Source organism: Labeo rohita, chromosome 16, assembly GCF_022985175.1.
Source record: "Labeo rohita strain BAU-BD-2019 chromosome 16, IGBB_LRoh.1.0, whole genome shotgun sequence".
Classification (NCBI taxonomy): domain Eukaryota; kingdom Metazoa; phylum Chordata; class Actinopteri; order Cypriniformes; family Cyprinidae; genus Labeo; species Labeo rohita.
This window is the reverse complement of record NC_066884.1, coordinates 174707-201514: the sequence shown is the minus strand read 5'-3', so window position 1 is coordinate 201514 and position 26808 is coordinate 174707. Positions and strand designations below refer to the sequence as shown.

At 42.1% G+C, this 26808-nt stretch overlaps 3 protein-coding genes across 8 annotated transcripts; 1 reads left to right on the top strand and 2 right to left on the bottom strand.

The window, feature by feature from the left end:
• The first annotated feature begins 886 nt into the window (after positions 1–886).
• On the top strand, positions 887–10719 carry khdc4 (KH domain containing 4, pre-mRNA splicing factor). 5 transcript variants are annotated; one of them, XR_007829312.1, is made up of 14 exons: positions 887–1033; positions 2502–2679; positions 3094–3210; positions 3304–3383; positions 3950–4002; positions 4096–4256; positions 4346–4557; positions 4643–4703; positions 5969–6026; positions 6725–6933; positions 7007–7141; positions 7726–7807; positions 9728–9825; positions 10284–10331. XR_007829312.1 is itself a non-coding variant. In XM_051130864.1 (14 exons), the coding sequence occupies exons 1-14, from the start codon at positions 888–890 to the stop codon at positions 10505–10507; spliced, it is 1839 nt and encodes a 612-aa protein (XP_050986821.1). In that variant the 5' UTR covers position 887; the 3' UTR covers positions 10508–10719. The 5 variants fall into 5 exon arrangements, 4 of the variants coding, with proteins under 4 accessions (XP_050986821.1, XP_050986820.1, XP_050986822.1 ...); XM_051130864.1 differs by having other exon boundaries at positions 7698–7807; positions 9731–9825; positions 10284–10719; XM_051130863.1 differs by having other exon boundaries at positions 7698–7807; positions 10284–10719.
• Positions 10720–13147: 2428 nt separating this feature from the next.
• On the bottom strand, positions 13148–15198 carry malsu1 (mitochondrial assembly of ribosomal large subunit 1). The gene is made up of 4 exons (XM_051130919.1): positions 14893–15198; positions 14195–14376; positions 13526–13607; positions 13148–13437 (listed from the first exon to the last, which is right to left on the bottom strand). The coding sequence occupies exons 1-4, from the start codon at positions 15104–15106 to the stop codon at positions 13286–13288; spliced, it is 630 nt and encodes a 209-aa protein (XP_050986876.1). The 5' UTR covers positions 15107–15198; the 3' UTR covers positions 13148–13285.
• Positions 15199–16406: 1208 nt separating this feature from the next.
• spag1b (sperm associated antigen 1b) lies at positions 16407–26517 on the bottom strand. 2 transcript variants are annotated; one of them, XM_051130624.1, is made up of 16 exons: positions 26402–26517; positions 25594–25744; positions 24021–24180; positions 23422–23529; positions 23263–23333; positions 23066–23175; positions 21759–21864; positions 21549–21679; positions 20442–20548; positions 19958–20063; positions 19562–19840; positions 19361–19484; positions 19152–19278; positions 18193–18342; positions 17784–18116; positions 16407–17001 (listed from the first exon to the last, which is right to left on the bottom strand). In XM_051130624.1, exons 2-16 carry the CDS (start codon positions 25731–25733, stop codon positions 16873–16875), a joined length of 2181 nt encoding a protein of 726 aa, XP_050986581.1. In that variant the 5' UTR covers positions 25734–25744; positions 26402–26517; the 3' UTR covers positions 16407–16872. The 2 variants fall into 2 exon arrangements, with proteins under 2 accessions (XP_050986581.1, XP_050986580.1); XM_051130623.1 differs by lacking the exon at positions 24021–24180.
• Between the last annotated feature and the right edge of the window lie 291 nt (positions 26518–26808).

Here is a 26808-nt window from a genome sequence, read left to right as displayed (position 1 = left end):
AACGAGATCCATCACTTTATATGTTATATCTCATGACGGGACAAAATAGGTTTTGGTCACTGCTTTTATTCACAGTGTAACTAATATAACATATACAGTGCTGGGGAAAGTTACTTTTAAAAGTAATGCATTACAATATTGTGTTACTCTCTAAAAAACAGTAGTGAATTATGTTACTTTGTTACTTTTTATGGAAAGTAATGTGTTACGTTACTTTTGAGTTACTTTTTTAATCTGGGCAGGCCTTGCCTGATTGTTGTTAATATCAAAATTTTAGCAAATGTAAAAGCCCTTTCACACCAAAAAGTGAAATGAATACACGTCAGGCTGAGGAAAAAGTGATGTCTGTACAGCAGAACTCAGGAGAAGAACGTTCAACAAATGTTGGTTTATCTTTAGTCATTTTTGCTTATTAGTACGCTTGAATTGGATCACTGAAGGTCAGCATCAAAGATACTGCTTAAAATTAAATACATTAAGGTTTGCATTTCATTGTTCGTATTTATTTTGAGGAACACTGGGTCTGTTTTTGTGTGAGTGAAGTGAATTAATGCACGTTCACATTTATTCCAAAACTACAGTGACATCTTACTCCTGATTCTCTCAACAGGGGACAGGAGAACTTTCAATCAATAAATGAGGGAAAGGAAACATATTTTCTTGTAAATTGAGAGGCGGATGCGTTACTTTACTCCTTACTTGAAAAAGTAATCTGATTACGTAACGCGCCTTGTAATGCGTTACCGCCAACGGTGAATATATATATACATAATTTTGAAAATGAAAATCAAATTAATCATCTAAATAATATTTCCAAAGAAGATCACAGTGTATTTGACAAGACTCTTATGAGGGGTTTTATCAGATGATGCTGCGCATGCGCGACCATGGCGGAAGTGACGCAGTTGCTGTGTTTCCGGTGGCTGGTCCGTCTACTCGAGCGTCAGGAGCGGATCGGTTCGGTTCGATTAATCGCAATCAGAAACATAAACTCCACACGTCAGATGTCGTTCGGTGTCCCGCACGGCGGCGGGTAGTGTGTGTGTGTGTGTGTGTGTGTGTGTGTGTGTGTTCGGTGTCTGCGGCGGGTGTCGAGTTTGAGGCGCCGTTAATGGCGGATGTTACATAACAACAACAACAAGCCGAACAAAACCAGAAACACCACAAACACGCATATGATCACATTTCAGATCATCACACCATATATAAACCGCGTCTGATCCGTTTTAAATGCACCAGCACACACACACACACACACACACACACACACACACACACACACACATCAAGCAGTAACTGACCATAATAACACCGTGTTGTTCAGACATCAGACCGGACAGTGTCGGTGTCACACGGTCACATGTGACGGTTGTGGTCACTGCGTGTTTTCCAGGCTCTGGAGTATTTCATGTCCTGTATATTTTCTGGTTTGATGTATTGAATCAACTCCTTTCAATGAATCTGTCAAAGTGATTCACAGATCTTCTGAATCTGGATGTTCATCTGTCACCAGTGATCAGTGATGTTCTGAAAGTTCATTGGATCTAACAGTGTCAGATCTGTTTGTTTGGATCAGTCCAGATGATTCGAACTAACTGTTAGTTTGAGCTGAATGTGTGGGTTTTTTCCTTCTGCACTTTTTGAGTGTTTACACCTGCCGCTCAAAAGTTTGGGATCAGTAAGATTTGTAATGTTGCATTTATTTGATCAAAAATACAGAAAAAAAAATGTTATTACATTATAAAATAATGGTTTTTAGTTTAATATACTTTAAAATATAATGTATTCCTGTGATGTGCAGCTGAATTTTCAGCATCATTACTCCAGTCTTCAGTGTCACATGATCCTTCAGAAATCATTCTAATATGCTGATTTATTATTAGAATTATCAATGTTGGAAACAGTTGTGCTGACAAATATTTATTTTTGTAACCTGTAATTCTTTTTTTTTCTTTTTTTGAGGATTCTTTGATGAATATCAAGTTAAAAAGAACAGCATTTATTTAAAATATAAATCTTTTCTAACAATGTAAATCTATACTATCACTTTTTATTATTTTAACACATCTTTGGTGAATTAAAATATTTAAAGTATCAAAACAATATTAAGCAGCACAACTGTTTCCAACATTGATCATTCTAATAATAAATCCGCATATTAGAATGATTTCTGAAGGATCATGTGACACTGAAGACTGGAGTAACAGCTGATGAAAATTCAGCTTTGCATCACAGGAATAAATTATATTTTAAAGTATATTAAAATGAACACCATTCATTTATATTGTAATAACATTTTGCAATATTACTGTTTTTTTCTGTATTTTTGATCAAATAAATGCACCCTTGACGAGCATAAGAGACTTATTTAAAAAACATTACAAGTGCTGGATGTGTTGATTTGGTTTTGATTTTCACACATCAGACAGAGATGATGATGATGATGATGAAGGTGCTGGCCCTGAGCCGCAGTGATGTTGACGTGTGTTTGTGTTTGTCAGCCGGCGCAGTAAATGGGACCAGGCCGGTCCGGTGTCGTCTGGAGAGGCTGATGGAGGTTCGGCTCCGACCGGAGCTCTGGACGCTGCCGCCGCCGTCGCCGCTAAGATCAACGCCATGCTGGTGGCCAAAGGCAAACTCAAACCGTCTCAGATCAGCAGCGCTGCTCCCACAGATAAAGTCAGTTTCATGTGTTATACACTACAGAATTTGATTTAGTTGTTTCTATATAAACACACAAACACATAATTGAACAGTTTGAGTGACGAGAACACATGGAGGAGCCAAATGAACTTACTGAATAAATGAAAGAGTGATTGAAACATTCAAGAGATCAGTCTCACCGTGTATTTCTGACAATGCTGTGAACGCTTGGCATCATTTGTGTTTTTGACTAATTAAATATTGTCAAATAAGAGGAAATACTGCACAATGAAACAAACACTGCAGTGTGAATGAATGAAAGATCAAACACAAACATATGGTGCGTCTGTGGGGAGGAAACAAGCATGAATTATTACACAGGATGTGTGTGTGTGTGTGTGTGTGTGTGTGTGTGTGTGTGTGTGTGTGTGTGTGTGTGTGTGTGTGTAGGTTGCAGGTGTTGGTGGTAATAAGGTGAAAGATGATCTGGTGGTGGCCGAAGTGGAGATTAACGACGTCCCGCTCACCTGTCGAAATCTGCTGACCCGCGGACAGACTCAAGATGAGGTCAGACCCGTTCAGACCGGCCCGTGCGTGCGTGTGTGTGTGTGTGTGTGTGTTCTGTCCGGTTGTGTGACGTGTTGATGGTTTTCCACCCAGATCAGCAGAGTGAGCGGTGCAGCCGTGTCCACCAGAGGACGTTACATGACAGCGGAGGAGAAGAGCAAAGCGCTGCCCAGGTCTGTTATTACACGCAGCTCTATCACCTTGTCCAAATACTCACACTTGCGGCCTTTGCACTCGACTACTTGTATGACGTATTTCCTGTATTTGGCTCAAGTGTTCAAGTGAGGATGAAGACCACAAGCGTGTGGCACTACTTTAACACCAATAAAACGAGCAACGCTTTGTGTTTCTACCAAATTAGATGTAATATTTAAGTATTATATTAATATTTAACTTATACTGGAAAGGTTTCTGTCACCTCTCGTGAGATCTCGGCAAAAAGTCTCACAATTTATTTCCAGAACATGATGCATGATGGGATGCACTAAGCCTCAAATACTGCTCCTGAGTGGTGTTCAAGATAACGTGGATTTAGTGTGTGTTAAAGGCACTGCACTTTGGCATGTTTAAGACCTGGGACAGTCTTACGCACTTACTTCCTGTCGTGCGCACGTGCTTTTAAGTGGCCAAGACTGCAAGTGTGGGTATTTGGACGAGGCATATCTGTCGGTTTCTTCCTGATCAGTGTTTCTGTGCTCGATCACTAACACTAATGCATCACTCTGTGGTGTTTCTGCAGTGACCGTCCGCTGTATCTACACGTCCAGGGACAAACCAGAGACTTAGTGGACAGTGAGTGACGTGACTGATGGTTCACTTCATATTGAGGATCATGTGTGTGTGTGTGTGTGTTTAACATCACTCTGTGTGTGTGTGTGTGTGTAGAGGCCGTTAACCGGATAAAAGAGATCATTACTAATGGTGTAGTGAAAGCAGCCACTAACTCAAGCTACAGTGGAGCGACGGTCACCGTTTACCAGCAGCCTGGACCCGCTCCTCCACCCACAATCCCCCCTGCCGCTCACAAAGCACACTATCCAGGAGGAGTGAGTACACACACACACACACACACATCAGAATGATACACACACGTGTTTCATCTACACACCATCCTGACCGTGAGTGTGTGTGTCAGATGCATTATGTGCAGGATAAGGTGTTTGTGGGTCTGGATCAGGCCGTCCAGGGGTTCTGTGTGAAGGAGCGTGTGGAGGGGCCCGGCTGCTCGTACCTGCAGCACATTCAGGCCGAAACCGGTGCCAAAGTCTTCCTAAGGGGCAAAGGGTCCGGCTGCCTGGAACCCGCGTCCGGACGAGAGGCCTTCGAGCCCATGTACATCTACATCAGGTGTGTGTATAGATCTCGCACACACACCCAGTGACACACATTCACCAGTGTTCACCAGTGTTGACGAGTTTGTCTGTTCCTCCAGTCACCCAAAACCAGAAGGACTTGCTGCTGCAAAAACCCTGTGTGAAAACCTCCTGCAGACCGTAAGGCTGTCTCACTCGCTGTCTTGTTTTATTCCAATGTGTGTCTGTATTTGTAAGTGTCTGAATTGTTGATGAATTGCACAATGAAAAATGATGCAAATCAGTATAACTAGGGATGCACAATATTATCAGACCAATATTGGAATCGGACGATAAAGGCTTTAAATGTAAATATCAGCATCGGCCCAATATGAAATATTATGTCGAGACGTCTCGCTGATAAGAGCGCGATTAGATCACGACAGCAGTGTAGCTCATTCTTGAAGCAAAGTTTTGCCTCAATGATGATTGAATTCACTGTTTTGGATCACTGCATTTAATCTCAACATACAGACTGACACCTTCAGTGTGTGATAGGGTTTTAATTTCGTAGGGGGCGCTGATGGTCTACTTCTAATAAAATGAAAGTAAAATACACAAATAACATTTAGACTGTGCAGTAATTGATGTCATAAAATCATGCATATGTTTTGATTTAAAGGTCAGAAGCTTACATGAATAAAAAAAATCACAAAATAATTAATAATAATTAATAAATAATTTCATATATACTGATTTATTCATTCATTTGTTATATGTTCTGTTTTTTAAGCAGATTGAGCTCCAGAAGTTTCAGAATTTTTACAACTCTTTTGCAGTTGATTTATATTGTATTTATAGTTCTTTTCGAAGCTTCTGTGTTCTGTCATTATAAAAGAACTTTATAGTTGTTTAATTAATTCTAACAAATAAGTTCTGAATGAACCAAAATGAAAAATAATTTGCTTATAAATTCCGCACAGGAGAGACTTGATGTTGTTTCCAAACAAAAGAAAATATACCTGTATCGGCATCGGCTGTCGGCCAAATGTGTTGAAAAATATTGGATATCTGCAAAAATCCAATATCGTGCATCCCTAGTGCCAAAGAAATACTGTGATATAATCAGTGATATTCCAGTATTATTTATAAACTGTTGTAGTATTTTTATGTATTGGGTTTTGATTTTAGTTTCAGTCATTTTATGTGCTCATTTTTATTAGCTTTAGTGCTTTAGAATATTTTTATGTTTTATTTTTATTCATTTTTATGCTTCAACTAATATTATTTCTGTTAATAGCCAATGCAGTGTTTATAGTTTTCATTTATGCTTAAGTTTTATATTTGATATTTTAATTGAATTTATTTTAGCTTTATTTCAAATAAAGAAGATGTTTTTTAATATACTCAGTTGACGTAATACTGAATCTAATGTGTGTGTGTGTGTGTGTGTGTGTGTTTTGCAGGTTCACGCTGAGTATTCTCGATTCCTGAATCAGATGAGCAGTGTGATGCCCACACAGGGTAAAACACACTCTCACACTTTCTAGACAGTCCATCCAAAATCTTTTAAAATGTTTGTTTCTGCTTGTATTTTTATATTCTTTACAAGACTGTGTTTCCCGACACTCAGATGCTGCTGTGTAAAAAAAAAATAATAATAATCTGCTGTGCTAGCGTCTGTACTGCAGAACTGATGATCATTTACTGTGTTTTACATTCGTGTCTCAGCGCATGTTTGCTGTGTAACGACGTTTTTAGAAAATCGCCTAGTGACACATCTGGAGACTTCTTGGACAAACCTTGTGTAGTTTCTGAGACTTGCTGGTTTGACTTCATCGAGCAGACTTTAGTTGCAGTAGTTGGCAGTGGTGATCGTGCGGCTCTTCTCATTTTATTGTCTCTGTCAAATGCAAACCAGAAAATGCCAGCAAACAAGATGGACTGTTCCAAAGTTCAAGTTTTCTGAGCTCTGATCTGTGCATTTGCATCGTGTGAATATATGTGTGAGCAACAGATGATCAGTACACTGGAAAATGGGAAAATGAATTGTATATTTTTACATTTGGGATTCTTTGTCATTTGTATTCTGTATGAGACGCTTTTGCTCAGCGGTAGCTGTTCGATTGGTGCCGCTGTGAGATGTTTTCGTACGAGGTCATGTGACCGTAAGCGTGTGTGCGTTGCTGTGTTGCGACTGATTGCCGTGTGTCTGTCCGCAGGTTTCATTCAGCCTCCTGCCGTTAACGGGATCCCGCCGCAGCCTCCGTATTACCCTCCCGCGGGCTTCCAGCCGTCCTATCCCGCCCCCGTCCCGCCGCCTCAGCCCGTCGCTCCTCAGTATCCGGTGGCTCCTGCGGCTCCGGCCCCCGTCCCCCCCCCGACCGGACAGTATCCCATCACTCCCGCGCCCGCGAGCGTCCCGGCACAGGTACGGCGCATCAGTCACGTCACACGCGTCTATTCGCCGTCGTACGTCTCCTCAAATGTTTGTCTGTCTCCAGACTCTTCCTCCCGCTCCGTTTCCTCCCGCCGCGCCGGCTCCGCCCAAACCCTCGGCTCCGTCCAACCCGCCTCAGAAACGGCGCTTCACGGAGGAGGTGCCGGACGAGGCGGACAGCGGCCTGCTGGGATATCAGGTGAGCTCTCGCACGCCCCGGACGCTGCGCTCATCACCGTCTGGCTTACTGTGTTTCTGCAGGTGCGTGAGGTCAGCGGCCTGTCGCCATGGTGACAGACAGTTTGTGGGTGGAGCCTGTAATGAAGTGACCCCTGACCTCTGTGGTTATGAACTTCTGAAAGTGTTTGACATTTATCTTGTAATGAATGACAGCAGATTAAAGCTTGAACCCTAGTGAGCCGCCTAACTAGACAGCAGTGTCTGAAAAAAACGTGACCTAATTAAGATGCTAGTTTTATTAAAATTTTGATTTTGATTTTTTATTATGTTTTGTTTTCATTGTATTTTTAGTTGAATTGGTCTGTGCTGTTAATTTAGAGCAGCTCACTATGGTTCCTGCAGTGAATGATGGGAAGTGCTCATGTGTTTTGACTGTAAATGTGATTTTCCTCTTCTGTATAGATGAGTGATTTGATGTGTGTGTGTGTGTGTGTGTGTGATGATCAGTCACTGATATGTGTGTGTGTATGTAAATGAGGGTGTGTGTTAATGCTGTTGTGTTTTTCTGCTCATAGCATGGACCCATTCATATGACTAATTTAGGTGCAGGCATGTCTGTGGGCAGCTCTGAGGCGTCAGGACCCCTGTCTGCTGCTTCCTCGGGGCCTGTGAGAGAAAGAGACAGGTCAGAGACACACACAGCTGCCCTTGTAGGGACTCCATAGGTGTAATAGTTTTTCTATACAAACCATATTTTCTATCGCCCTACACCTAAACCTGCCGGTTACATGCAACTTTCTGCAGTTTTATTAAAAAAAAACACATTCTGTAAGATTTATAAGCTTTTGTACCCATGGGGATCTCAATGTAGGTCCCCACCATGACACGAGTCCCCATGAGTGTGTGTGTATTCAGGTTTAATTCCCCACCAGGATATATAGACCAACACACACACACAGGTTAAAGGTTGAAAACACTATGAAATGTTATTTCTGCCACATAATTAAAAAAAAGTTATTGTAACTTTTTAACTTATAATTCTGCCTGTTTATATCCTGCAATTCTAAGAAAAGGCTGAATTGTAAAAAATTGTGGTTACCTTGAGATTTTATTTTGTTTTGTTTTTTATTGCATGGCATTAATGATCTTCCATATGACACATGTGCACATGCTGCATTAATTGTTTAATAACCGTGCAGTGATGAAACGCTGGAATCACACTGATGGAATTCTGGGAATGATGCAGTGATCAAAACCTTTTTAACAAAACACTCTTAATGTTTGAGCTGCTTAGACATTCATCAGGTGCATCATGGGATGCTTTCCAGACCCGTTCACACCAACAGTGACACTATATCAGTGCTCGCACCGCGGGTGAAAAGATCGTTCATTCTAGTTTTGTCGTCTGCAGCTTTAAAGGCTGGAGCTCGTTAAAGGAGTAGTCCACTTCCAGAGCAAAAATTTACAGGTACATACTCACACCATTGTCATCCAAGATGTCCATGTCTTTCTTTCTTCACTCATAAAGAAATTATGTTTCTCGAGGAAAACATTTCAGGATTTCTCTTCATATAATGGCCTGCGAGTTTGAACTTCCAAAATGTAGTTTAAATGCAGCTTCAAAGGCTCTAAACGATCCCAGCTGAGGAAGAACGGTCTGATCTAGAGAAACGATCAGTTATTTTCTAAAAAAAAAATTGTACATACTTTTTAACCTCAAGTGCTTGTCTGTATTCAGGTTCAGTACAGTTAGGGTGTGTCCAAAAACTCCCATCTCATTTTCTTCCCCAACTTCAAAATCATCCTGCATCGCTGCAGAAGTACTGACCCAGTGTTTACGAAGTGAACATGCAAAGATCATCAAATACCCTTTACCAAAAGGTAAAACGGTGATATAAGACGATTTTAAAGTTGGAGGAGAAAATGACATGGGAGTTTTTGGACATACACTAACTGACATGAACCAGAATACACAGAGTACAGGCAGAGTTACACGAGACGAACATTTGAGGTTGGAAAGTATATAAATTGTCAATTTGTTTGATCATTTGTGGGATCGTTTAGAGGCTTTGAAGCTGCATTTAAACTACATTTTGGAAGTTCAAACTAGCGAGCACCATAGAAGTCCACTATATGGAGAGAAATCCTAAAATGTTTTCCTCAAAAAAACATTTCTTTACGACTGAAAAAAGAAAGACATGAACATCTTGGATGACAAGGAGGTGAGTAAATACATGTACATTTTTTTCTGGAAGTGAACCACTCCTTTAAGTCTGATGGATTCTGAACGGTTCTCAGACACTAGCGCAGGAGTAATGATGATGCTGCTCATTCAATCAGATTTTGACATGAATTCAAATGCTGCTTCAGACACACAAGTTCTTGATTTCCTGCAGCTGTCATCAGTAGATTGAGCTGCTGACACTACAGTTAAACAGCTGCTCTCTGCTGATTGATTATATCGTCACAGAATGAAACATTACGTCTGTAATCTGATAAACGTGACTATGAGGCATGATGAGATTATTATAAGATATTATGAACGTTGTTGTGTGTAGATGTTGGACTGTAACATACGTGTGTGTGTGTGTGTGTGTGTGCGCAGTAGCAGCAGACTCATGCCGCCTCCGTGCGCACCGGCGCCAGTCAACGGGCCGAGAGCTCAGAAGGCCGACGAGAAGACGCCAGCGCCGAGCCTCCTGGGTAAGACGGCCGCCTCGCGCCGCTCGTTCATAATCGCTCACGCTGACGGCTTTCTGCATGCAGATGTGAGGCTGCAGCGGCGGCGGAGGACTGTACGCTAGATACAGGTAAAGCTGAAGCGTCTCACTTCCTCAGGAAATGCCACGCTTCAGCTTCTCCGCCCGTCATTGGTCAGACGTGTTGAATGAAGCTCCTCCCCCGAGCGGTGATGTCATCAGCCGTGTGGCTGCCGCACTAACGGACGTCTCTCTTGTGTTTTGTGTTCTCTCTCTTTCTCTGTGTTTTTTCTCTCTCTTTCATGTGTCCGGATCTCGCGGTGGGTGCGGCCTGCTTCCTCGACTCCGCCTCCCGATCGGACGCCTCCGACGACGCGCGGCCGTGACGTCCGATCCCGCGTTTGATTAACTCTGTGTGGCGCGGCGTGTTGTTTGTCTGTGTTTTTTGGTCTCTCTCATCAGAGCCGCAGGTGAAGCGCGCACGGACGGGGCTGGTGGCGTACGCCGGCGACTCCTCCGACGAAGAGGACGACCACGGACCCTCCAAAGCGGCCGGGGCGGCAGGTAACGCGGCCTCGGGATGGACGTACCGCTGCCCGTCGTCGCCGCCCTCGCGGCCCAAAACGCAGACGCCGCAGACGCAGACGACGCAGCAGCAGCCCATGCCCTTCTGGATGGCACCGTAAACACAATCACATACACACACACACACACACACAAACTCTCCTGCCTCCTCAAGACTGTCCTGTGGGATTATGGGTGGACGGAGGCGTGTCGGCCGCAGGATCGCGTGTCTAACGGCGGCTGTGCTTTAATTTCTCTTCATCCGTTTGATTTGTAAAGTTACTTCCTCTGTGAGATTCTCTTGACAATAAACACACGCTTTGACTCACACACACACACTGTTTCCTGTTTAATCTCCTCCAATCGTTCCTTCACACCAAGAACCATTAATAATAATCAGTCTGTGAGAACAGTGGGTTCACATCGCAGAGGAGCGATATCACCTCAGTCACTTTCAGAATGATCTTTAGGGTTCGTACAAGGTGCTTGTAGTGCTTTAATTTGACTTTTTGAAATTTAAGGCCTGTAAAACCCTTGAAAATAACAATATTCCTGAAGAGGTACTTGAAAAGTGCTTGTATTATTGAAAGACAATCTATCTGTAAAATAAGCGATTCATTTTTTTTTCAATAAGCACATCTTTTCACGCAAAATTCAACAATTCAAAAAACATTATACTTTTTTTTTTTTAGCTTATTTCAATTAATGCCATAAAAATATCGAGCTAAGTGTCGTGTAAACATGGCTGAAAACGCGAAAAGAGAAAGGAGATGAACCGAATCAATTGAGTGAATCATTTTCGCCGGAACCGCTCCGATTGATTCAAACTCGTGATTTTAATCATTTAGTCTAGTGATTGACTAGCAAAACCAGTTCAAAAGAGTCATTTACTTTCGAATTTTGACATTGCATATATTTAAACATCACGTATAGTATAGTGAAACTCCGAATCAGAAGGCGCGTTTCCATTACAGATTTGAGGAAAACTTTGACGATATTTCATAAATGTTGATAAAGTATTGCGAAATGACGTTTCCATTAACCGACCTTATGCGACTAAAATGTAATTTGTTCCTCTCGCGATAACGGATTTTGGTGGGATTTGGACGGATTTTTGGCTTTATTTAATTGAAAGAGGCGTATGCGTGTGTCTTTACAGAAGCAGCGCGGATCCGCTTCAGAAACGTGTGCGGCGCTGCTGCTATAAACAACATCAGCTCCGGTGGCCGCGTCGGAGCCGTTACGCGCCGCAGACACGTGCAGCACACACAGTCTCAGCATTAACATCAGGGAAAGCCCCTTATACTTGAGAGCGGCTACGTATGAAGTGTTTCTTGGAGTTCATAGTACAGTAGAGTAATGATCATATGACTTTTTACATGTGCCGTGTGACCTTTAAATGCGGAAAAAGCCGTTTCCATTGCGGTTCTGCGAAATATTCCTTTTTTTCCGAATTGCTTGAAAAACCACCTCATACGAGCGTACTTTTTTTGCGATATATGGGCGTTTTCACGAATTTGACGCGTTTCCATTAGGCGTATTTTCAATTAGCAATTTAAATTTGCGCATCTTGAAGGCTGATGGAAACGCGCCTGATTCGAAGCGCTACAAACGGGTCGAGTATCGCAAATGATTTGATTTAGATCGGAGCGGGTTTGTGCATCATTTCGCGAATCATTTGATTCAGATCCGAAGCTCGGAGCGGGTTGGCGAATCTTTAGATTTAGATCTAAACTTCAGAGCGGGTTCGCAAATCTTTTTTCTGACTTCTTTTTTATTAAATAGTAGAAAATATCAAATCATTAAGGTAGTAAACAAAACAAAGAAAAAGAGTGAAAGCATACACAAATACAAATCCTTTAAGAAAATGAACTGTGGGTAACCATGTTTTTGTATAACAATAGTTCATTTTCCATGTACTTGTCTAGATTAACTTTGAATGAAGAAAAGAGGTTTAGAGCCAGATTTTTTAGTTCATGTATGTAAAATTTAGCGAGCAGGAAACAAATAAATTAAGTCACTTAAAAATGAGATGGATGAACATTAAAAAACTCATTTCAGTGAGTGACTTAGAATTACGTCCATAAGCTCTTTGTAAAATTTGGATTTTAACGCATGGATCTGTTCATATTTAAGGAGAGAACTATAGTTTACGAAGTCGGTCATCACTTGTTATGAGTACAGTTTAGCTGTGACATGAGCCTACTGATATACACACACTAATAAACTGATCCTAGCAGTAACTGATCAAACAGTTAAATGTCTGTTGTGTGCTGTTTTGTCCCCACCAACGCCAACGCCTTTGATTTTAATGTGTACTACTATATATAATATATATGTCAAACTGGCATCACAGCTGTTGCTGTCAGAATTACAGTCCATTTTAAATGTCATGTGCTTTATTTCTCTTTTTGTTCTTAAGTTGACATCATTGCATACTTTGCATGTGCTTCACTTTATTTTTGCCATTTTATCTGTATATTTTTATTGTTTTTTTATAATAGTATTAGTATTATTAGTTAATTAGTATAGTATTATCAGTTATTTTTTCATTGTTTGTCATTTGTTATAGTTAATATAGTTATCATCATTATTTCTATAGTTATAATAATGATCATCATGACTATCATTGTTATTTTGTATGATTGTTGTTATAGTTATCATTATCATCATAGTTATTGTTATTATAGTTATTCCATATCTAGTAGCTTTGATTCCACAACCAAAAGTTATTGACAAACATTCATATTTGACTCTTACAATATTTGTGAATTCATTTTATTCAAAATTAGCAGCTCAAAACATGACATTTCAGAGGATTTGCACTTGTTAAATATGAGACCTGATTTTTGTACAGCATTTACAGTCGTCCTCCGTTTGTGTGGCTCAGATGAGCGTGTTCACGTGTGTTTGATGTCGTAGATGAAGTCTGACGGAAGTGTTTCCGGCGGGATCTGCTTCAGCTGTTCGTCATACGAGCGCAGCGTCCACAGCTTCTCCAGCTCGTACGTCTGTCTGGTGTCCGGCAGCATGAGGTGAAGCACCATCGGTCCTGCGGGACGGACGAACACCCGTTAGTCTCTCTCTCTCTCACACACACACACACACACACACGGGTCACGGGTGGCAGGAACACGGACCGAAGTCGATGCACTTCCAGTCGTCACAGTCTCTCCCCTCCAGCCGAACGTGCGGATCTTCATCTTTCCGCAGGAACTTAAACTGCAGATGAAGAGTGAGAAACGAGTCAAACACACAGTCAAACTCACACTCATAGATTCAGAACACACACTGATTTCACGTTTTTGAGTCTCAATCTAATTGACATTTTTATAAAACCTTCCACTGATGAGACTCGTATGTGACCCTGGAGCACAAAACCAGTCTGAAGTATCACGGGTTTATTTGTAGCAGTTGCCAAAAACACACTGTATGGGTCAAAATGATTGACTTTTATGCCAAAAATCATTAGGAAATTAAGTAAAGATCATGTTCCATGAAGATATTTCTTACTGTAAATATGTCAACTTGATTTTTGATTAGTAATATGCATTAGTAAGAGCTTCATTTGGAAACTTTAAAGGTGATTTTCTCAATATTTAGATTTTTTTGCAGCCTCAGATTCCAGATTTTCAAATAGTTGTATCTCGGCCAAATATTGTCCTATCCTAATAAAACCACACATCAATGAAAAGCTCGTTTATTCAGCTTTCAGATGATGTATAAAGCTTAATTTTGAAAAATGGACCCTTATGACTGGTTTTGTGGTGCAGGGTCACATATGTTCGTGTGAGTTTGAGTGTCTTTACCACTTTGAGCACAAACTCTGCGATGGCGCTGAGGTGTCGAGGGGAGGATCCGCTCACGACGATCATGTGATCGGTGTATTTGAGCTCCGGCGGGACTCTGATCACACAGATGTCGGTGGCGTTTTCCTGCTTCAGCACCGACACCAACAGACCAACGTCAAACTCCTGAACGTCACCTGAACCTGAACAACAGCGACAACACGTCAAACACCGTCTGAACGGCAGAAACAATCAGGATTCTCCTGTTTTTAAACTAACTGAGATTTAAACATTAACATATTCATTCATTTCAGCACTGTTTTCACTCTTGCACTGCATTAATGAGCATTGTGAGGTTAAATGTGCTTAGTTGTTATGAACCCGTCACAAAAATAGGCTTAATTTGACCACTAAATATTACATAAAAATGAAAACAATCAGTAATTGTGTTTGATTGTCAATGAAATAATGTCATAACCTTTAAATAGGTTTTATTTTTAGAAAATAATAATTTGCACAAATAATTTGCAGTGAAATAATGAGAACTGAGATTATGTTTAAAATATGCTTATACTTGGTATATATGCAAAAAAAATAATATTACATAGTGGGGAATTTTTCTGTCTTGATATTTGTGTCACATTCTTGAGTAGTTTAGTGAGGTTTCGCCTAATCATGGAGTTCATTTGCCTAATTGGTGATTTGTATTAATGACTCACCTGGTTCGTGTCTGATCTGAGGATGTTGAGCAGGTGTTGTGCTGATTTCTCCAGCTGTGGTTGTGTAGTTCTGAGCTCTTACTGAGAGTTTCTGTGAGTCTGTTGTGTTGTTACTGAACACATTCGTGACCTTCCGCTGTAAACACCGATGAAAACACAAAGTTCCGGCCCGCAGCAGCGTCCGGTGAGACGCGAAACAGCGCGCCGCGATCATTCTGTGTGAGTCTGCGTCAGTTTGTGTGTGATTTACAGCAGAGGAACAACAACATCTGACATCGAACCCCTCATGATCCTCGTGCTGTTCGTCTGTCGCTGTGTCTGTGAGCGGCGCCTCCTGCTGGTCCGGATGAGTCTCTGCGCAGTGAAGCGATGCGATGTTTTCTTTTTCCCTGATGTGTTTGTGTTATATTAGTATCAAACATCTTCATATCAGTCACACACTCACAGAGAAACTCCAGATCAGCTGTTCTCAGTTCTGACTGTAGACATTGATGGGGTTTTTGTGCTGATTAAGTGGAGACTCTGCAGGAAAAACAGTTTTTTCATGCACCTGTCAAGTTTGAGATTTTAGGTTTTTTGGTTTTTCATGAAGTGTTTTTTTCAGACTAGTGGAAAGAAAACATCCACAAAACACGGTAATGTGTTTCCTTTATAGCACTTTTCCATTTGTGTTAATAGATTGCAATTACAACACAGATTTTTAAAGGCTGTTTTCTCAAAATTAGTTTTTTTTTTCTCCTACACTGAGCCATAAATCAACACTTCAGCAGCACTAACACACACCACACTTCACATGTTTATTCCTCTAAAAAAAAAAAAATAATAATAATATATATATATATACACGTGTGTGTGTGTGTACTTGTTTTTGCTACATTGTGGGGACTGGCTTGAGGTCCCCATGGGTACAAAAGCTTATAAATCATACAGAATGAGTTTTTTTGAGAAAGTAAAAATGCAGAAAGTTTTCTGTAAGGGTTAGGTTTAGGGGTAGGGTTAGGGTAAGGGGATAGAAAATACAGTGTGGACAGTATACAAACCATTGCACCTATGGAGAGTCCCCACAAAGATAATAAACCAGACTGTGTGTGTATTGAATATTGTTTTCTGTCTATTCTAGGTATTTTCAGAATTATGGAGTGACAAAAATTAGATGCCCAAAATTCCTCTAGTAAAAACTTTTGACTCTTACATGTCAAAAAAATAAATAAATAAAAGGGGATTTTGAAACTTTATCCAGTGTTTAGATTTTTATACTAGAAATGTATCGAATTAGTGCATATTTCATTACATATTGTCCCGTTTGCATATTTAAACCTAACATTTTAGAAAACTTGTAATACAAAAAATGTTTGCAGTTCTCAATGTAATCAACCAGCTGGGTAAGTCAGGTCATAACTATTAGTTAATTTTTACCCTGTGTTCACCTGCAGTGTCTCGCCTTAATGGAGAGTAAATATACAAGAATTAAACAAATGATTCTCAAACGCAAACACTACAAAACGCTTCACATTTAATGAGAAAGTGTGACATGAAAGAACAAAACAGACACTATTTCTGGAATCATCAGCATAGCACTGGATTTCATTGAGCAGATATAATGTAGGATGTTGTATGAATAAACTGCTTTAATCACTTGTAAGTCATTCTGCAGTCGTCTGTTTGTCTGCTGCTGAATCACACACAGGATCTCCAGGATAATGAGACGGTAGTTTATTGACCCGAACGCTCGTTTATAGTTCAGAAAAACAATCAAATCATCTTCCGTTGAGAACTGAGAACAAAACCTGCTTTTCACAGCGAGACATTCAGTTAATCAGGAAACGTCAGACCGCGTTTACTCTCGTGAATGTCTGTAGAAGCGTCTCGTGTCTGACGATCTGTGTGACGCCGCAGGTTCTGACCGTCCGTCGTGTTTCCTCTCGTCTCGGAGCCGCGCGGTGAAGATGAGAGCGGAATCGTGGGAATGTTGGAGGAGCGTCACATGTATTTGTTGGCCAGGTTTGTGACGTCACTTTGTGAGAAAGCCTCGGTCTGCACAGCACGAAGCTTCTGGAAGATCTGTGAGAGCTGTGAGCGATCCTCACCGTCCAACAACATCAGCACCATCTACACACACAGAGAGAGACGAGAGAACGCGATAACACGTTTGCTGTGACTGAACACACCAATAATGGTTTATGACTCTTCTGCTCTCATAATGACACACACACACACTCCTCAGCCCAATATTAAGTGTTTGTTCATCTTAAATATGCACTTTACTATATAAGCATGTTGTTGGCGTGTTAACGTGTCGTTGGCGTGCTAACAACACACTTTATTTAATTATTCTTTAGCTGGATACTTTGGCAAGTCTATTATTTCACTGTAAGTATGATGACAATAAACAAATCTGAATCAGATGTTGTTGGCGTGTTATTAGCATTTTGTTAGTGTGTTGGTAGCGTGTTGGCACATTGTTAACATGTTGTTGCCATGTTCCTTAACGTGTTGTGGCATGTTATTAATGTGTTGTTGGCATGTTATTAGTATAATGTTGGTGTGTTGTTAACATGTTAGCATGTTGGCACTTTGTTGGCATGTTGATGGCTTGTTATTAGTGTGTTATTAGCAGTTTGTTAGTGTGTTGTTAGCATGTTGTTGGCGTTTTAGCATGTTGTTAGCATGTTGGTGCGTCGTTGGCATGTTAATGTGTTGTTGGCATTTTGTTGTCATGCTAACAACACACTTTATTTAATTGTTCTTTAGCTGGATATGTTGGCAAGTCTATATTTTTGTTGTAAGTACGATGACAAACAAATCTGGATCGGATGTTGTTAGCATGTTGGCACATTGGTAACGTGTTGTTGGCATGTTGTTGTCGTGTTGTTAGCATGCCATTTACTCACCGTGAGTCTGTGTGCCGTGTGCAGCTGCTGCAGGTGCTGAAACACCGTCTCGGGGCGTGTGTGCAGCAGGTGTGTGTTCAGCGCCCGTATGATGAAGCCCAGCGCGCGTCCGTCCAGCTGTGTGCCGATGAGCCGGGGCAGGCGTTCGGACGAAACGGAGCGCAGGAGCTCAGCGCAGGTCAGCAGGTCACCGTGAGAGAGAGCGCCGTTCAGCGCCTGACCGAACTCAAACACGCTAGACGACCACAGGGAGACGGACGACACGTCCGCACTGCACCGCTGCGGCCCGACTGCACTGCTGCCCTCATCTTCATCGTCATCATCATCCTCCACCTGCACAGAGAGCTGATCTCAGACCTGTGCTGTGTGTGTATGAGTGAGTGTGTGTGATTGTGAGAGTGTGAGAGACCTCAGTGATGGTGACGCTCCTGCGAGCTCCTGATGAACATCTGCTGTCTGTCATCAGACGTGTGACCTCCATCAGCAGCTGCTCCGCCTCCGTCACACTCGCATCCAAACACAACACCTGCTGCAGGTCTGAACGACACGCCGCGTAATCCTGCACACACACACACACACACAGTAACTATCTACAGTAGTCAACATTTGAAGTGAATCAAAACCTTTCATCAAAATTGTCCAAAACAATACACGTTCTTGTCTTAGGACAACTCTGATGAACTTTTTTGATCCACTTCAAATGTTGACTACTATAGTTCAAATAATAATGCAGCATGGGTTAATGCAGTTCATCTCCTGTTGTCTCTCACATCAACATCCAGCCACATATTTGTTTAGAGCTGTTTTGGCTTGATCTGTGCAGATTTCTCTCCTGATTCAGACCAGACCACTTTTTCACTGGAGGAGGTGTTATTATGGATTATGGACTCAGTGTATTTTAGTTAAAAACGTCTCAATGATGGATTTGTTTCATCTTTTGTCTTGTCAAGATGTGAACTGATGGACTGGAGTGGTGTGGATTACTTGTGGATTATCGTGATGTTTTTATCAGATGTTTTGACTCTCATTCTGACGGCACCCATTCACCGCAGAGGATCCGTTGGTGAAACAGTGATGAAATGGAAATTATGCATTTCTACAAATCTGATGAACAAACAAACTCATCCTAATCTTGGATGGTCTGAAGGTGACATTTTTAGCTAATAGTCATTTTATTAGTCATATTCCTTTAATTAAAACATTTTAATATATGAAAAATATTAAACATTAAAAATTGTTTGCTTGAAGGCTGTCATACACATGCATCACGAGACGAAGAAAAACGACAAACGAAAAGTGAGTCACAACATGTTTGCTGACATTCAGATGATGGGGCGGGTCAACAGGTTGTCACGGTGACACACTCACCTTCAGGCCCTTATTGGCCAGTGCGCGTCTGTAGAAAGCTTTCTTATTGGTGGGCTGGAGCTGAAGGGCGGAGTCACAGTCCTGCCGGGCCTCAGTGAAGCGCTGGAGTTTGATGTAGCAGAGCGCTCTGAAACACACACACACACACACACACACACGTCAGCTTCTGCGTGTCCTGCTAACACACACATGATCACAGTCAGTCGTACCTGTTGGTGTAAACGGCACATTCGTGTGGTTTGAGCTGCAGACATTCAGTGTATCTGTCCACAGCCTCCTGATAGCAGCCGCTCCGCACCAGAGCATTCCCATCATCCTTCAGGAGCGCAAACTCTGGGAAACCACAGCAACCGAAACATCTGATAATAATGAACTTTATGTTTTATGTTTACGTGTGTGTGTGTGTGTACCTGCAGTTGTGTGTTCAGTGTTGTCATGTGTGTGTTTCTCTGTCTGAGTTTCTCCAGCTGATCTGTTTCCCTCGTTGTTCAGGTGGGCGTGTTCAGTGGGTGGAGCTTCAGTGTGGGCGTCGACAGGTGTCTGTTCTGCTGCTGAACCGCCCCGTCTGCTGCTGCTGTTGTCATTGGTCGGTTCGTCTGTCTGCACATTGGTGCAGCTGAGCATCATCTGTGTATTTCCCATGATTCCACTCTCTGTCCCGCTAGCGTCTCTCTTCTCATCCTGAGCGTCTGAACACAACACAGCAGCGCTCTGATATCCCACAGTTCAGTGTTCAGAGCTTCACATGATCAAAGATCATTACTCACTCACAGTTTCTCTCTCGCTCCACAGACACTCATCCTCACCTTCATCCTCCTCCTCGTCATCATCCACTTCCTGAATGAGGATCTTCCTGCCCGTGCTGCGTGTCTCCTCACACCGATCACTCTCCGTCTCGTCCGTCAGCAGCTTCTGAAGGTCAAAGGTCATGCATGTTTAAAGGAACAGCCAAACATCAGGTAGAGTAAATAATGACAGACTGATCATGTCGTTTAAACCTGTGAATGACTTTCTTCAGTGAAACGCAAAAGATAACAATGTTTTTGTTGGTGCAGTGAGTGTCAGTGCGCTTCAGTGCGGTTTGGTTTTAAGTGTTTGCTCTTAAAAACATCAGAAACAAGTCAGTCATAAATGATGTAAATGATGGTTTATGGCTGAATTATCACTGTCAGTGAGTTCTGGCAGACATTTGTGTGTCTTATGTAAGAGCGCCATCATGTGGTCAGTGTGAGGCATCAGTCCAGCATCAGTTGTATGTGTGTGTGTGTGTGCGTGTGTGCGCGCATGTACCAGTGCTGTGGTGTTGTGTGGCTCTAGCAGGAGAACGGCTCTCAGGTCATCATGGGATTCCTGCTGGTGACCCAGATGTTTGTGTGCAGTGGCACGACGCAGTAGAGCTACACGAAAACACACACACAATTAAAAGTCAACCCGTGTATTTTCTAGATGATTTATAGATCTTATTGTAAACTATTCATCTGAACATGTTTTATTTTATTTTTTGATTTTGTTGTGATCAACAAAACATTAATCATAATGTCATAACTGGATCTTCTTTTTGGTGACGTCAGCAGGATTTCTCCAATCGTTTAGTGCAGGGGCGGCGAACTCCGGCCCTGGAGAGTCTCAGCCCTGCAAAGTTCAGCTCCAACCCTAATTAAAACTCACCTGCCTGTTGCTTTCTAGTCACCCTTCAGGCCTTGATTAGCTTGTTCAGGTGTGTTTGATTAGGGTTGAAGCAAAACTATGCAGGGCTGCGGCTCTCCAGGACCGACGTTCGCCACCCCGATTTACTGCTCTTAAGCCCCGCCCCACAAGCTGTCATTCATCTGCATACACATTTGAGAGCCACGCCCATATCTCAACATCCAATCAACAAGTGGTGCACAGAGCCCACCCTTCACTTTTTTTCTATTTCCAGTAATCCGTTACTCTCAAATACACACACACACATGTTGTGTGTCCATGTTTTATGTTTATTCCATAGGTGTAATGGTTTTTCTACTGTGTATTTTCTATCACCCTACACCTAAACCTACCCCTTACAGAAAACTTTCTGCATTTTTAGATTTTCAAAAAAATTTCATTTTGTACGATTTATAAGCTCGTTTCCTCATAGGGACATAAAAATGTCCCTATAAGGACAGGATTTAAGGGTACATTTTGTCCCCATAACATAGGGTTTAGCACATGGGTGTCAAACTCGGGTCCTGGAGGGTCGCAGGCCTGCAGAGTTTAGATGCAACCCTAATAAAACACCTGATCCAACTAATCAAGTCCTTCAGGCTTAATTGAAAACTGCATAGTATGTGTGTTGGAGCAAAGGAGGAAAAAAACACCCCTGGTTCAGCAGGACCACACACACACACAGGATCAGTGGTGTGTGATGCTCCTCACCTTTGATGTTTTGAGGTTCCAGCTGTAGAACCGCGTCGCTGTCGTTCAGTGCGGCGCTCCAGCGCTGTAGTCTAATGTGAGCCTGAGCGCGGTTATTGAGCGCAGCGGCTGAAGACGCGAGAGACAAACTCCTGCAGAAACACACACACACACACACGTGTCACTGCGGCTCAGCGGCGGCTCCTCACGCTCACAGGAGCTTCTCCTCACCTGCTGTAATACACCACGGCCTCCTCGTAATCGCCGCTCCTGAACGCTTCATTGCCTTTGTCTTTCTCGCGGCGGGCGAGAGCGTCTTTCTCCTGCGCGGTCAAAGCTGAAGAGAGCAGAACACAGCGTGGATGAGATGAGCATCAGGAAGATGCGGTCAGACACGTTCCAGATGTTCTTCACAGCGGCTGCATGATGTTCACATATTCTTTGTTTTATGTTCAATCACTGAAGACTGAATCACTGAAGCTTTCACGACTCTGATCTGTTTGTTTGAGCAACATGTCAGATTCTGACAAATTTGCCAAACACGAGTTGATGAGAAGCTAATAACACCGTCCTGCATCACATCTGCTGAATAAAACACTGTGCTTGTTTATTACTAATGCTGAGCCGCTGCCTGCAGAAATAGTGCCTGTTTTGCTCTTTGACATCACACTATGCAGTTCATTTCATTTTTGCTTTTGAGAACAATTTAAGTTTAATCAAACACATTATTCCTGTCTGAATCTAAGCCAGATTCGATGACATTATTTTATTTCTAATCCTGATTTCAGGGTCAGAATTATGATCCAGACACTGAAGAAAATGCAAACATGATCCTGATGTTTTCTGCTTTTACTGAATCCAAACACATTTTGCGAAAAAAGCTTAGTTTGCTTATTTTTTATAAAGTTCTTTGACATTAACAAATGATTTTGAACATATTTCCGCACTCCTTTAAAGAATATAAACGTTAAATAATGCATTTTGAACACTTTTTTTATGTTTTTAAAAGTTATGACATTTGACTTTTATTTTCATAAGTGCATTAAAGTGGAAATGTATAACCTGATTGTGAAAAAAATGCAGTTTTTATTCTATATTATTGAGCTCAGCATCATTACGTTAGGTAATATCAGGCCTTTTTGAAAATCACCAGAATGTTTTTCAAGGTGTGGGGTTGTGTAATTGATTGAATCACAAAAAAAGGTAAAACTGTAATGTAAAAATGTAATGAAATGTAATGAAAACAAATTTATTTGTTTGGCTGACGATTAACTGGCTATTAATGTGACAGTGTTTTAAAATACTTAAAATACTGAAATACTGAACGACTGAGAAAAATGGTTGTTTTGTTGCAGATTATCTGTCTGTCTAATGATACATGAGGCGAGTGTTTGAAATATCATTGTTTCTGTTATGTCTATGTTTTTTTTGTTGTTTATATATATATATATATATATATATATTCAGAGAACATGTCTATATTTCACAAACGACACACAGCAGCTTTAGGGTTTGTTGTTTGTTGTCTGATCTCTGACCTGTGCTGTTGATCGTCGGTGTGATTTCAGGCACGGATGGACGGATGGAGGCGTGATGCGAGTTTCTGTCACTCTCATCTGTGTTAGCACACTCAGCCTCCACATCAAACCTGCAGCAACAACACAGAGTTACACCCACACACACACACACAAACACACACAAACACACACACACCCTGTCGTCTGCACACACTGACCTGTCCCAGTCTCTGTACGATCGAGGGACGCAGGATGTTTTTCCAGTCTTCACTGCAGTGCTGACGCTTCTCTGCGGGAACATTTGAGGATAACATCTGATGAATCTGTGAGTCTGAGAGATCTGGGGTTCAGATGTTCTCCAGAGGAGAGACCTTTACCTGAATGGGGCCGTGTGAGGATCGCACCGGTGGCACGTTTTCACCATCACTGAACATGAGCCGTCGCTTCAGCTGCGCTTCATTCAGTCTCATGCTGCTCTCCCACATCTGTCAAACAAGACACAAATATGATTACATGTTATTATTTATATCCAGTTCAATTATTTAAAAAAAAATCAAATAATATCAAACATTGTTTTCAGAGAATATATCTCAAAACACAATGGTGATTTTAAGTTGTTTTAAACATAAACCTTTACATTTAGATTAAAACAAATGAAAAATACCCTGTTCAACAGATGTTTTAAAAGCACAGCATACACTTACATACAGGGAAGATTCTCTGAAAACAAGTCAAAATTATTTCACACTTTAGAAACAAATCAAATATGATTGAAAGTTCACTGGACTTAATATAAAACAGTCACGTGAACTTAATAACTGGTCGTATGAACTGAGTTTCCTCAGATTTGCTGTGAGTAAATGAAAAGTGTTTTTGCAGAGGATCAGTAGAGGAGGAGATCTGTTCGTGTTTGATGTTCTGTGATGTCAGAGTTCTGGATTAGTGTTCTGTTGATTTACGCGTGTGTCTCCAGCACCTGCAGGTCTTCAGAGATGTTCCTCCATTCCTCTGAGGAGAAGCTGGCTGCGGTGGCCGGACGGTTCTCCTTCCTGAGGACGCGAGACTTTGGGTCCAGTTTCTCTATGTGTTTCTCACAGAACTCAATCAGATGAGGGTAAAAACCCTCCTGACCGGACCTGAGGAACACCAGCAGCACACATCAGTGGAGCTCTGACAGACAGACAGACGGATGGAGAAACAGATAAACAGATGGACAGACGGATAGAGAGACAGATAGACGGATGGAGAAACACATGGACAGACAGACAGATGGAGAGACAGATGGACAGACAGACAGACGAATGGACGGACGGATGGAGATACAGATGGATACACAGACGGATGGACAGATGGAGAGACAGACGGATGGATGGAGAGACAGATGGACAGACAGATGGTTGGATGGACAGATGGAGAGACAGATGGACAGACAGACAGACGGAAGGACGGACGGATGGAGAGACAGATGGACAGACAGACAGATGGATGGACAGATGGAGAGACAGACGGATGGATGGATGGACAGAGACAGACGGATGGATAGATGGACAGACAGACAGATGGATGGACGGATGGAGAGACAGATGGACAGACAGACGGATGGACAGACAGACGGATGGATGGATGGACAGAGACAGACGGATAGATAGATGGACAGACGGATGGAGAGACAGATGGACAGACAGACAGATGGACGGATGGAGAGACAGATGGAGAGACAGACGGATGGATAGATGGACAGACAGATAGATGGATGGACAGATGGACAGACAGACGGATGGAGAGACAGACGGATAGATAGATGGACAGACGGATGGAGAGACAGATGGACAGACAGGCAGACGAATGGACGGACGGATGGAGATACAGATGGATACACAGACGGATGGACAGATGGAGAGACAGACGGATGGATGGAGAGACAGATGGACAGACAGATGGTTGGATGGACAGATGGAGAGACAGATGGAAAGACAGACAGATGGAAGGACGGACGGATGGAGAGACAGATGGACAGACAGACAGATGGATGGACAGATGGAGAGACAGACGGATGGATGGATGGACAGAGACAGACGGATGGATAGATGGACAGACAGACAGATGGATGGACGGATGGAGAGACAGATGGACAGACAGACGGATGGAGAGACAGACGGATGGATGGATGGACAGAGACAGACGGATAGATAGATGGACAGACGGATGGAGAGACAGATGGACAGACAGACAGATGGACGGATGGAGAGACAGATGGACAGACAGACGGATGGACAGATGGAGAGACAGACGGATGGATAGATGGACAGACAGATAGATGGATGGACAGACAGACGGATGGAGAGACAGACGGATAGATAGATGGACAGACGGATGGAGAGACAGATGGACAGACAGGCAGATGGACGGATGGAGAGACAGATGGACAGACAGACAGACGGATGGACAGATGGAGAGACAGACGGATGGATAGATGGACAGACAGATAGATGGATGGACAGATGGAGAGACAGATGGATAGACAGACGGATGGACGGGTCTCCTCTCACCGCAGAATTCTAAGGATCTGCTCCAGATGTTTGAGGTCTGAGCAGCTCTGGATGAAGCTGTAGTCCAGATGCTCCACAGGAACCGACCCGCAGCTCGAACCCGGAGCCACCAGAGCAGACGCAGCTTCAGCAGCACTCATGACTCCTGAGTCTAACAGAGAATATAATGCATTTTCACTATTTAAAAACAAACTCTATTGACTTTTTTGACTGTTTTATATCGTTTTTACAGTTAAAAAATTTACTTTTTTCTTTGTTTTTATTTAGATTTATTATTTCTTTTTATATTGTTTCAATACTTCATATTATTTTCTGCAAAAAAAATGATTTACCACATTTTATACCGTTTGAAACAGTTTTTACAAACTTTCTGAATTTTTTACAAACAAACAAATAAATATATAAACAAATAAATAAATGTCAAAAAAATTATATCTTACTTTACTTTTATACTGTTTTTACAAATGAGGACGTCCCAAAAGGAGGTTTTGTCAGGTCTAACCAGAGACTGTAAAAATGGGTACAAATTTGGCCGTAAGAAGACAAAAACACTTTTACCTGTCGAAATAAATGCATACTGCTGACTGTTGGTGCTAATTGTGTATATTTGATAAATATAAATGACTGTATTCTAAAACAAAACTAAACCATCGACTACAGGAAACATGATTTCTTTTATGAATCATTTCTGTGAGTCACTGCTAACATTATTCACCTCACATTTGTGTCCAAACACACACACACACACACACACACACACACACACACACAGATACACATCTCGATCGACTGTCTCTCTTAAACTCACCAAATATCCTCAACAGAGAAGAGTAATCGAGTTTTTCTTCCGTTAGATTATTACAGGACGAAGCGTCTGTCGCTTCGTGGCGCGCTTCGTCTGTCGCTTAGTGCGCGCGCCACGCGTCCCCGGTTCCCATGGCAACACAAGCAAACGCCTACTGGATCGTTCTTTTTAACTAGCGAGTGGGCGGGGCTTAGCGGTGCTCTCTGTGCGGTCCGGTGCTGTAGGTTTAACATGAATTCTATAAACGTTATTTATTGTAAAGCGTCGCTGCGTGTGCTTTAAAGTTTATCGCTGTCATTATTCAGCTGTCAATCATTGTTCACGCGGAGCCCAGTGCGTCACGTGATACCCGTTACATTTGTCAGCGCTGCTCAAACAAACCAATCACTTCAAACACTCCGATCAATCGC

What these genes read in the sequence shown, in the direction of transcription:
- khdc4 (XM_051130863.1), top strand. Translation starts at nt 888, where the DNA reads ATGGCGGAAGTGACGCAGTTGCTGTGTTTCCGGTGGCTGGTCCGTCTA. An exon ending in AAGCACACTATCCAGGAGGA is followed by an intron (nt 4,257 to 4,345) that starts GTGAGTACACAC and finishes TGTGTGTGTCAG; the next exon opens with ATGCATTATGTGCAGGATAA. An exon ending in GTGAAAACCTCCTGCAGACC is followed by an intron (nt 4,704 to 5,968) that starts GTAAGGCTGTCT and finishes TGTGTTTTGCAG; the next exon opens with GTTCACGCTGAGTATTCTCG.
- malsu1 (XM_051130919.1), bottom strand. Translation starts at nt 15,106, where the DNA reads ATGATCGCGGCGCGCTGTTTCGCGTCTCACCGGACGCTGCTGCGGGCC. An exon ending in CAGAGTTTGTGCTCAAAGTG is followed by an intron (nt 13,608 to 14,194) that starts GTAAAGACACTC and finishes CTTCATCTGCAG; the next exon opens with TTTAAGTTCCTGCGGAAAGA. An exon ending in CTGGAAGTGCATCGACTTCG is followed by an intron (nt 13,438 to 13,525) that starts GTCCGTGTTCCT and finishes TCCGTCCCGCAG; the next exon opens with GACCGATGGTGCTTCACCTC.
- spag1b (XM_051130624.1), bottom strand. Translation starts at nt 25,733, where the DNA reads ATGAGTGCTGCTGAAGCTGCGTCTGCTCTGGTGGCTCCGGGTTCGAGC. An exon ending in ACCGACGATCAACAGCACAG is followed by an intron (nt 21,865 to 23,065) that starts GTCAGAGATCAG and finishes TGCTCTCTTCAG; the next exon opens with CTTTGACCGCGCAGGAGAAA. An exon ending in GGAACCTCAAAACATCAAAG is followed by an intron (nt 20,549 to 21,548) that starts GTGAGGAGCATC and finishes GTTTTCGTGTAG; the next exon opens with CTCTACTGCGTCGTGCCACT.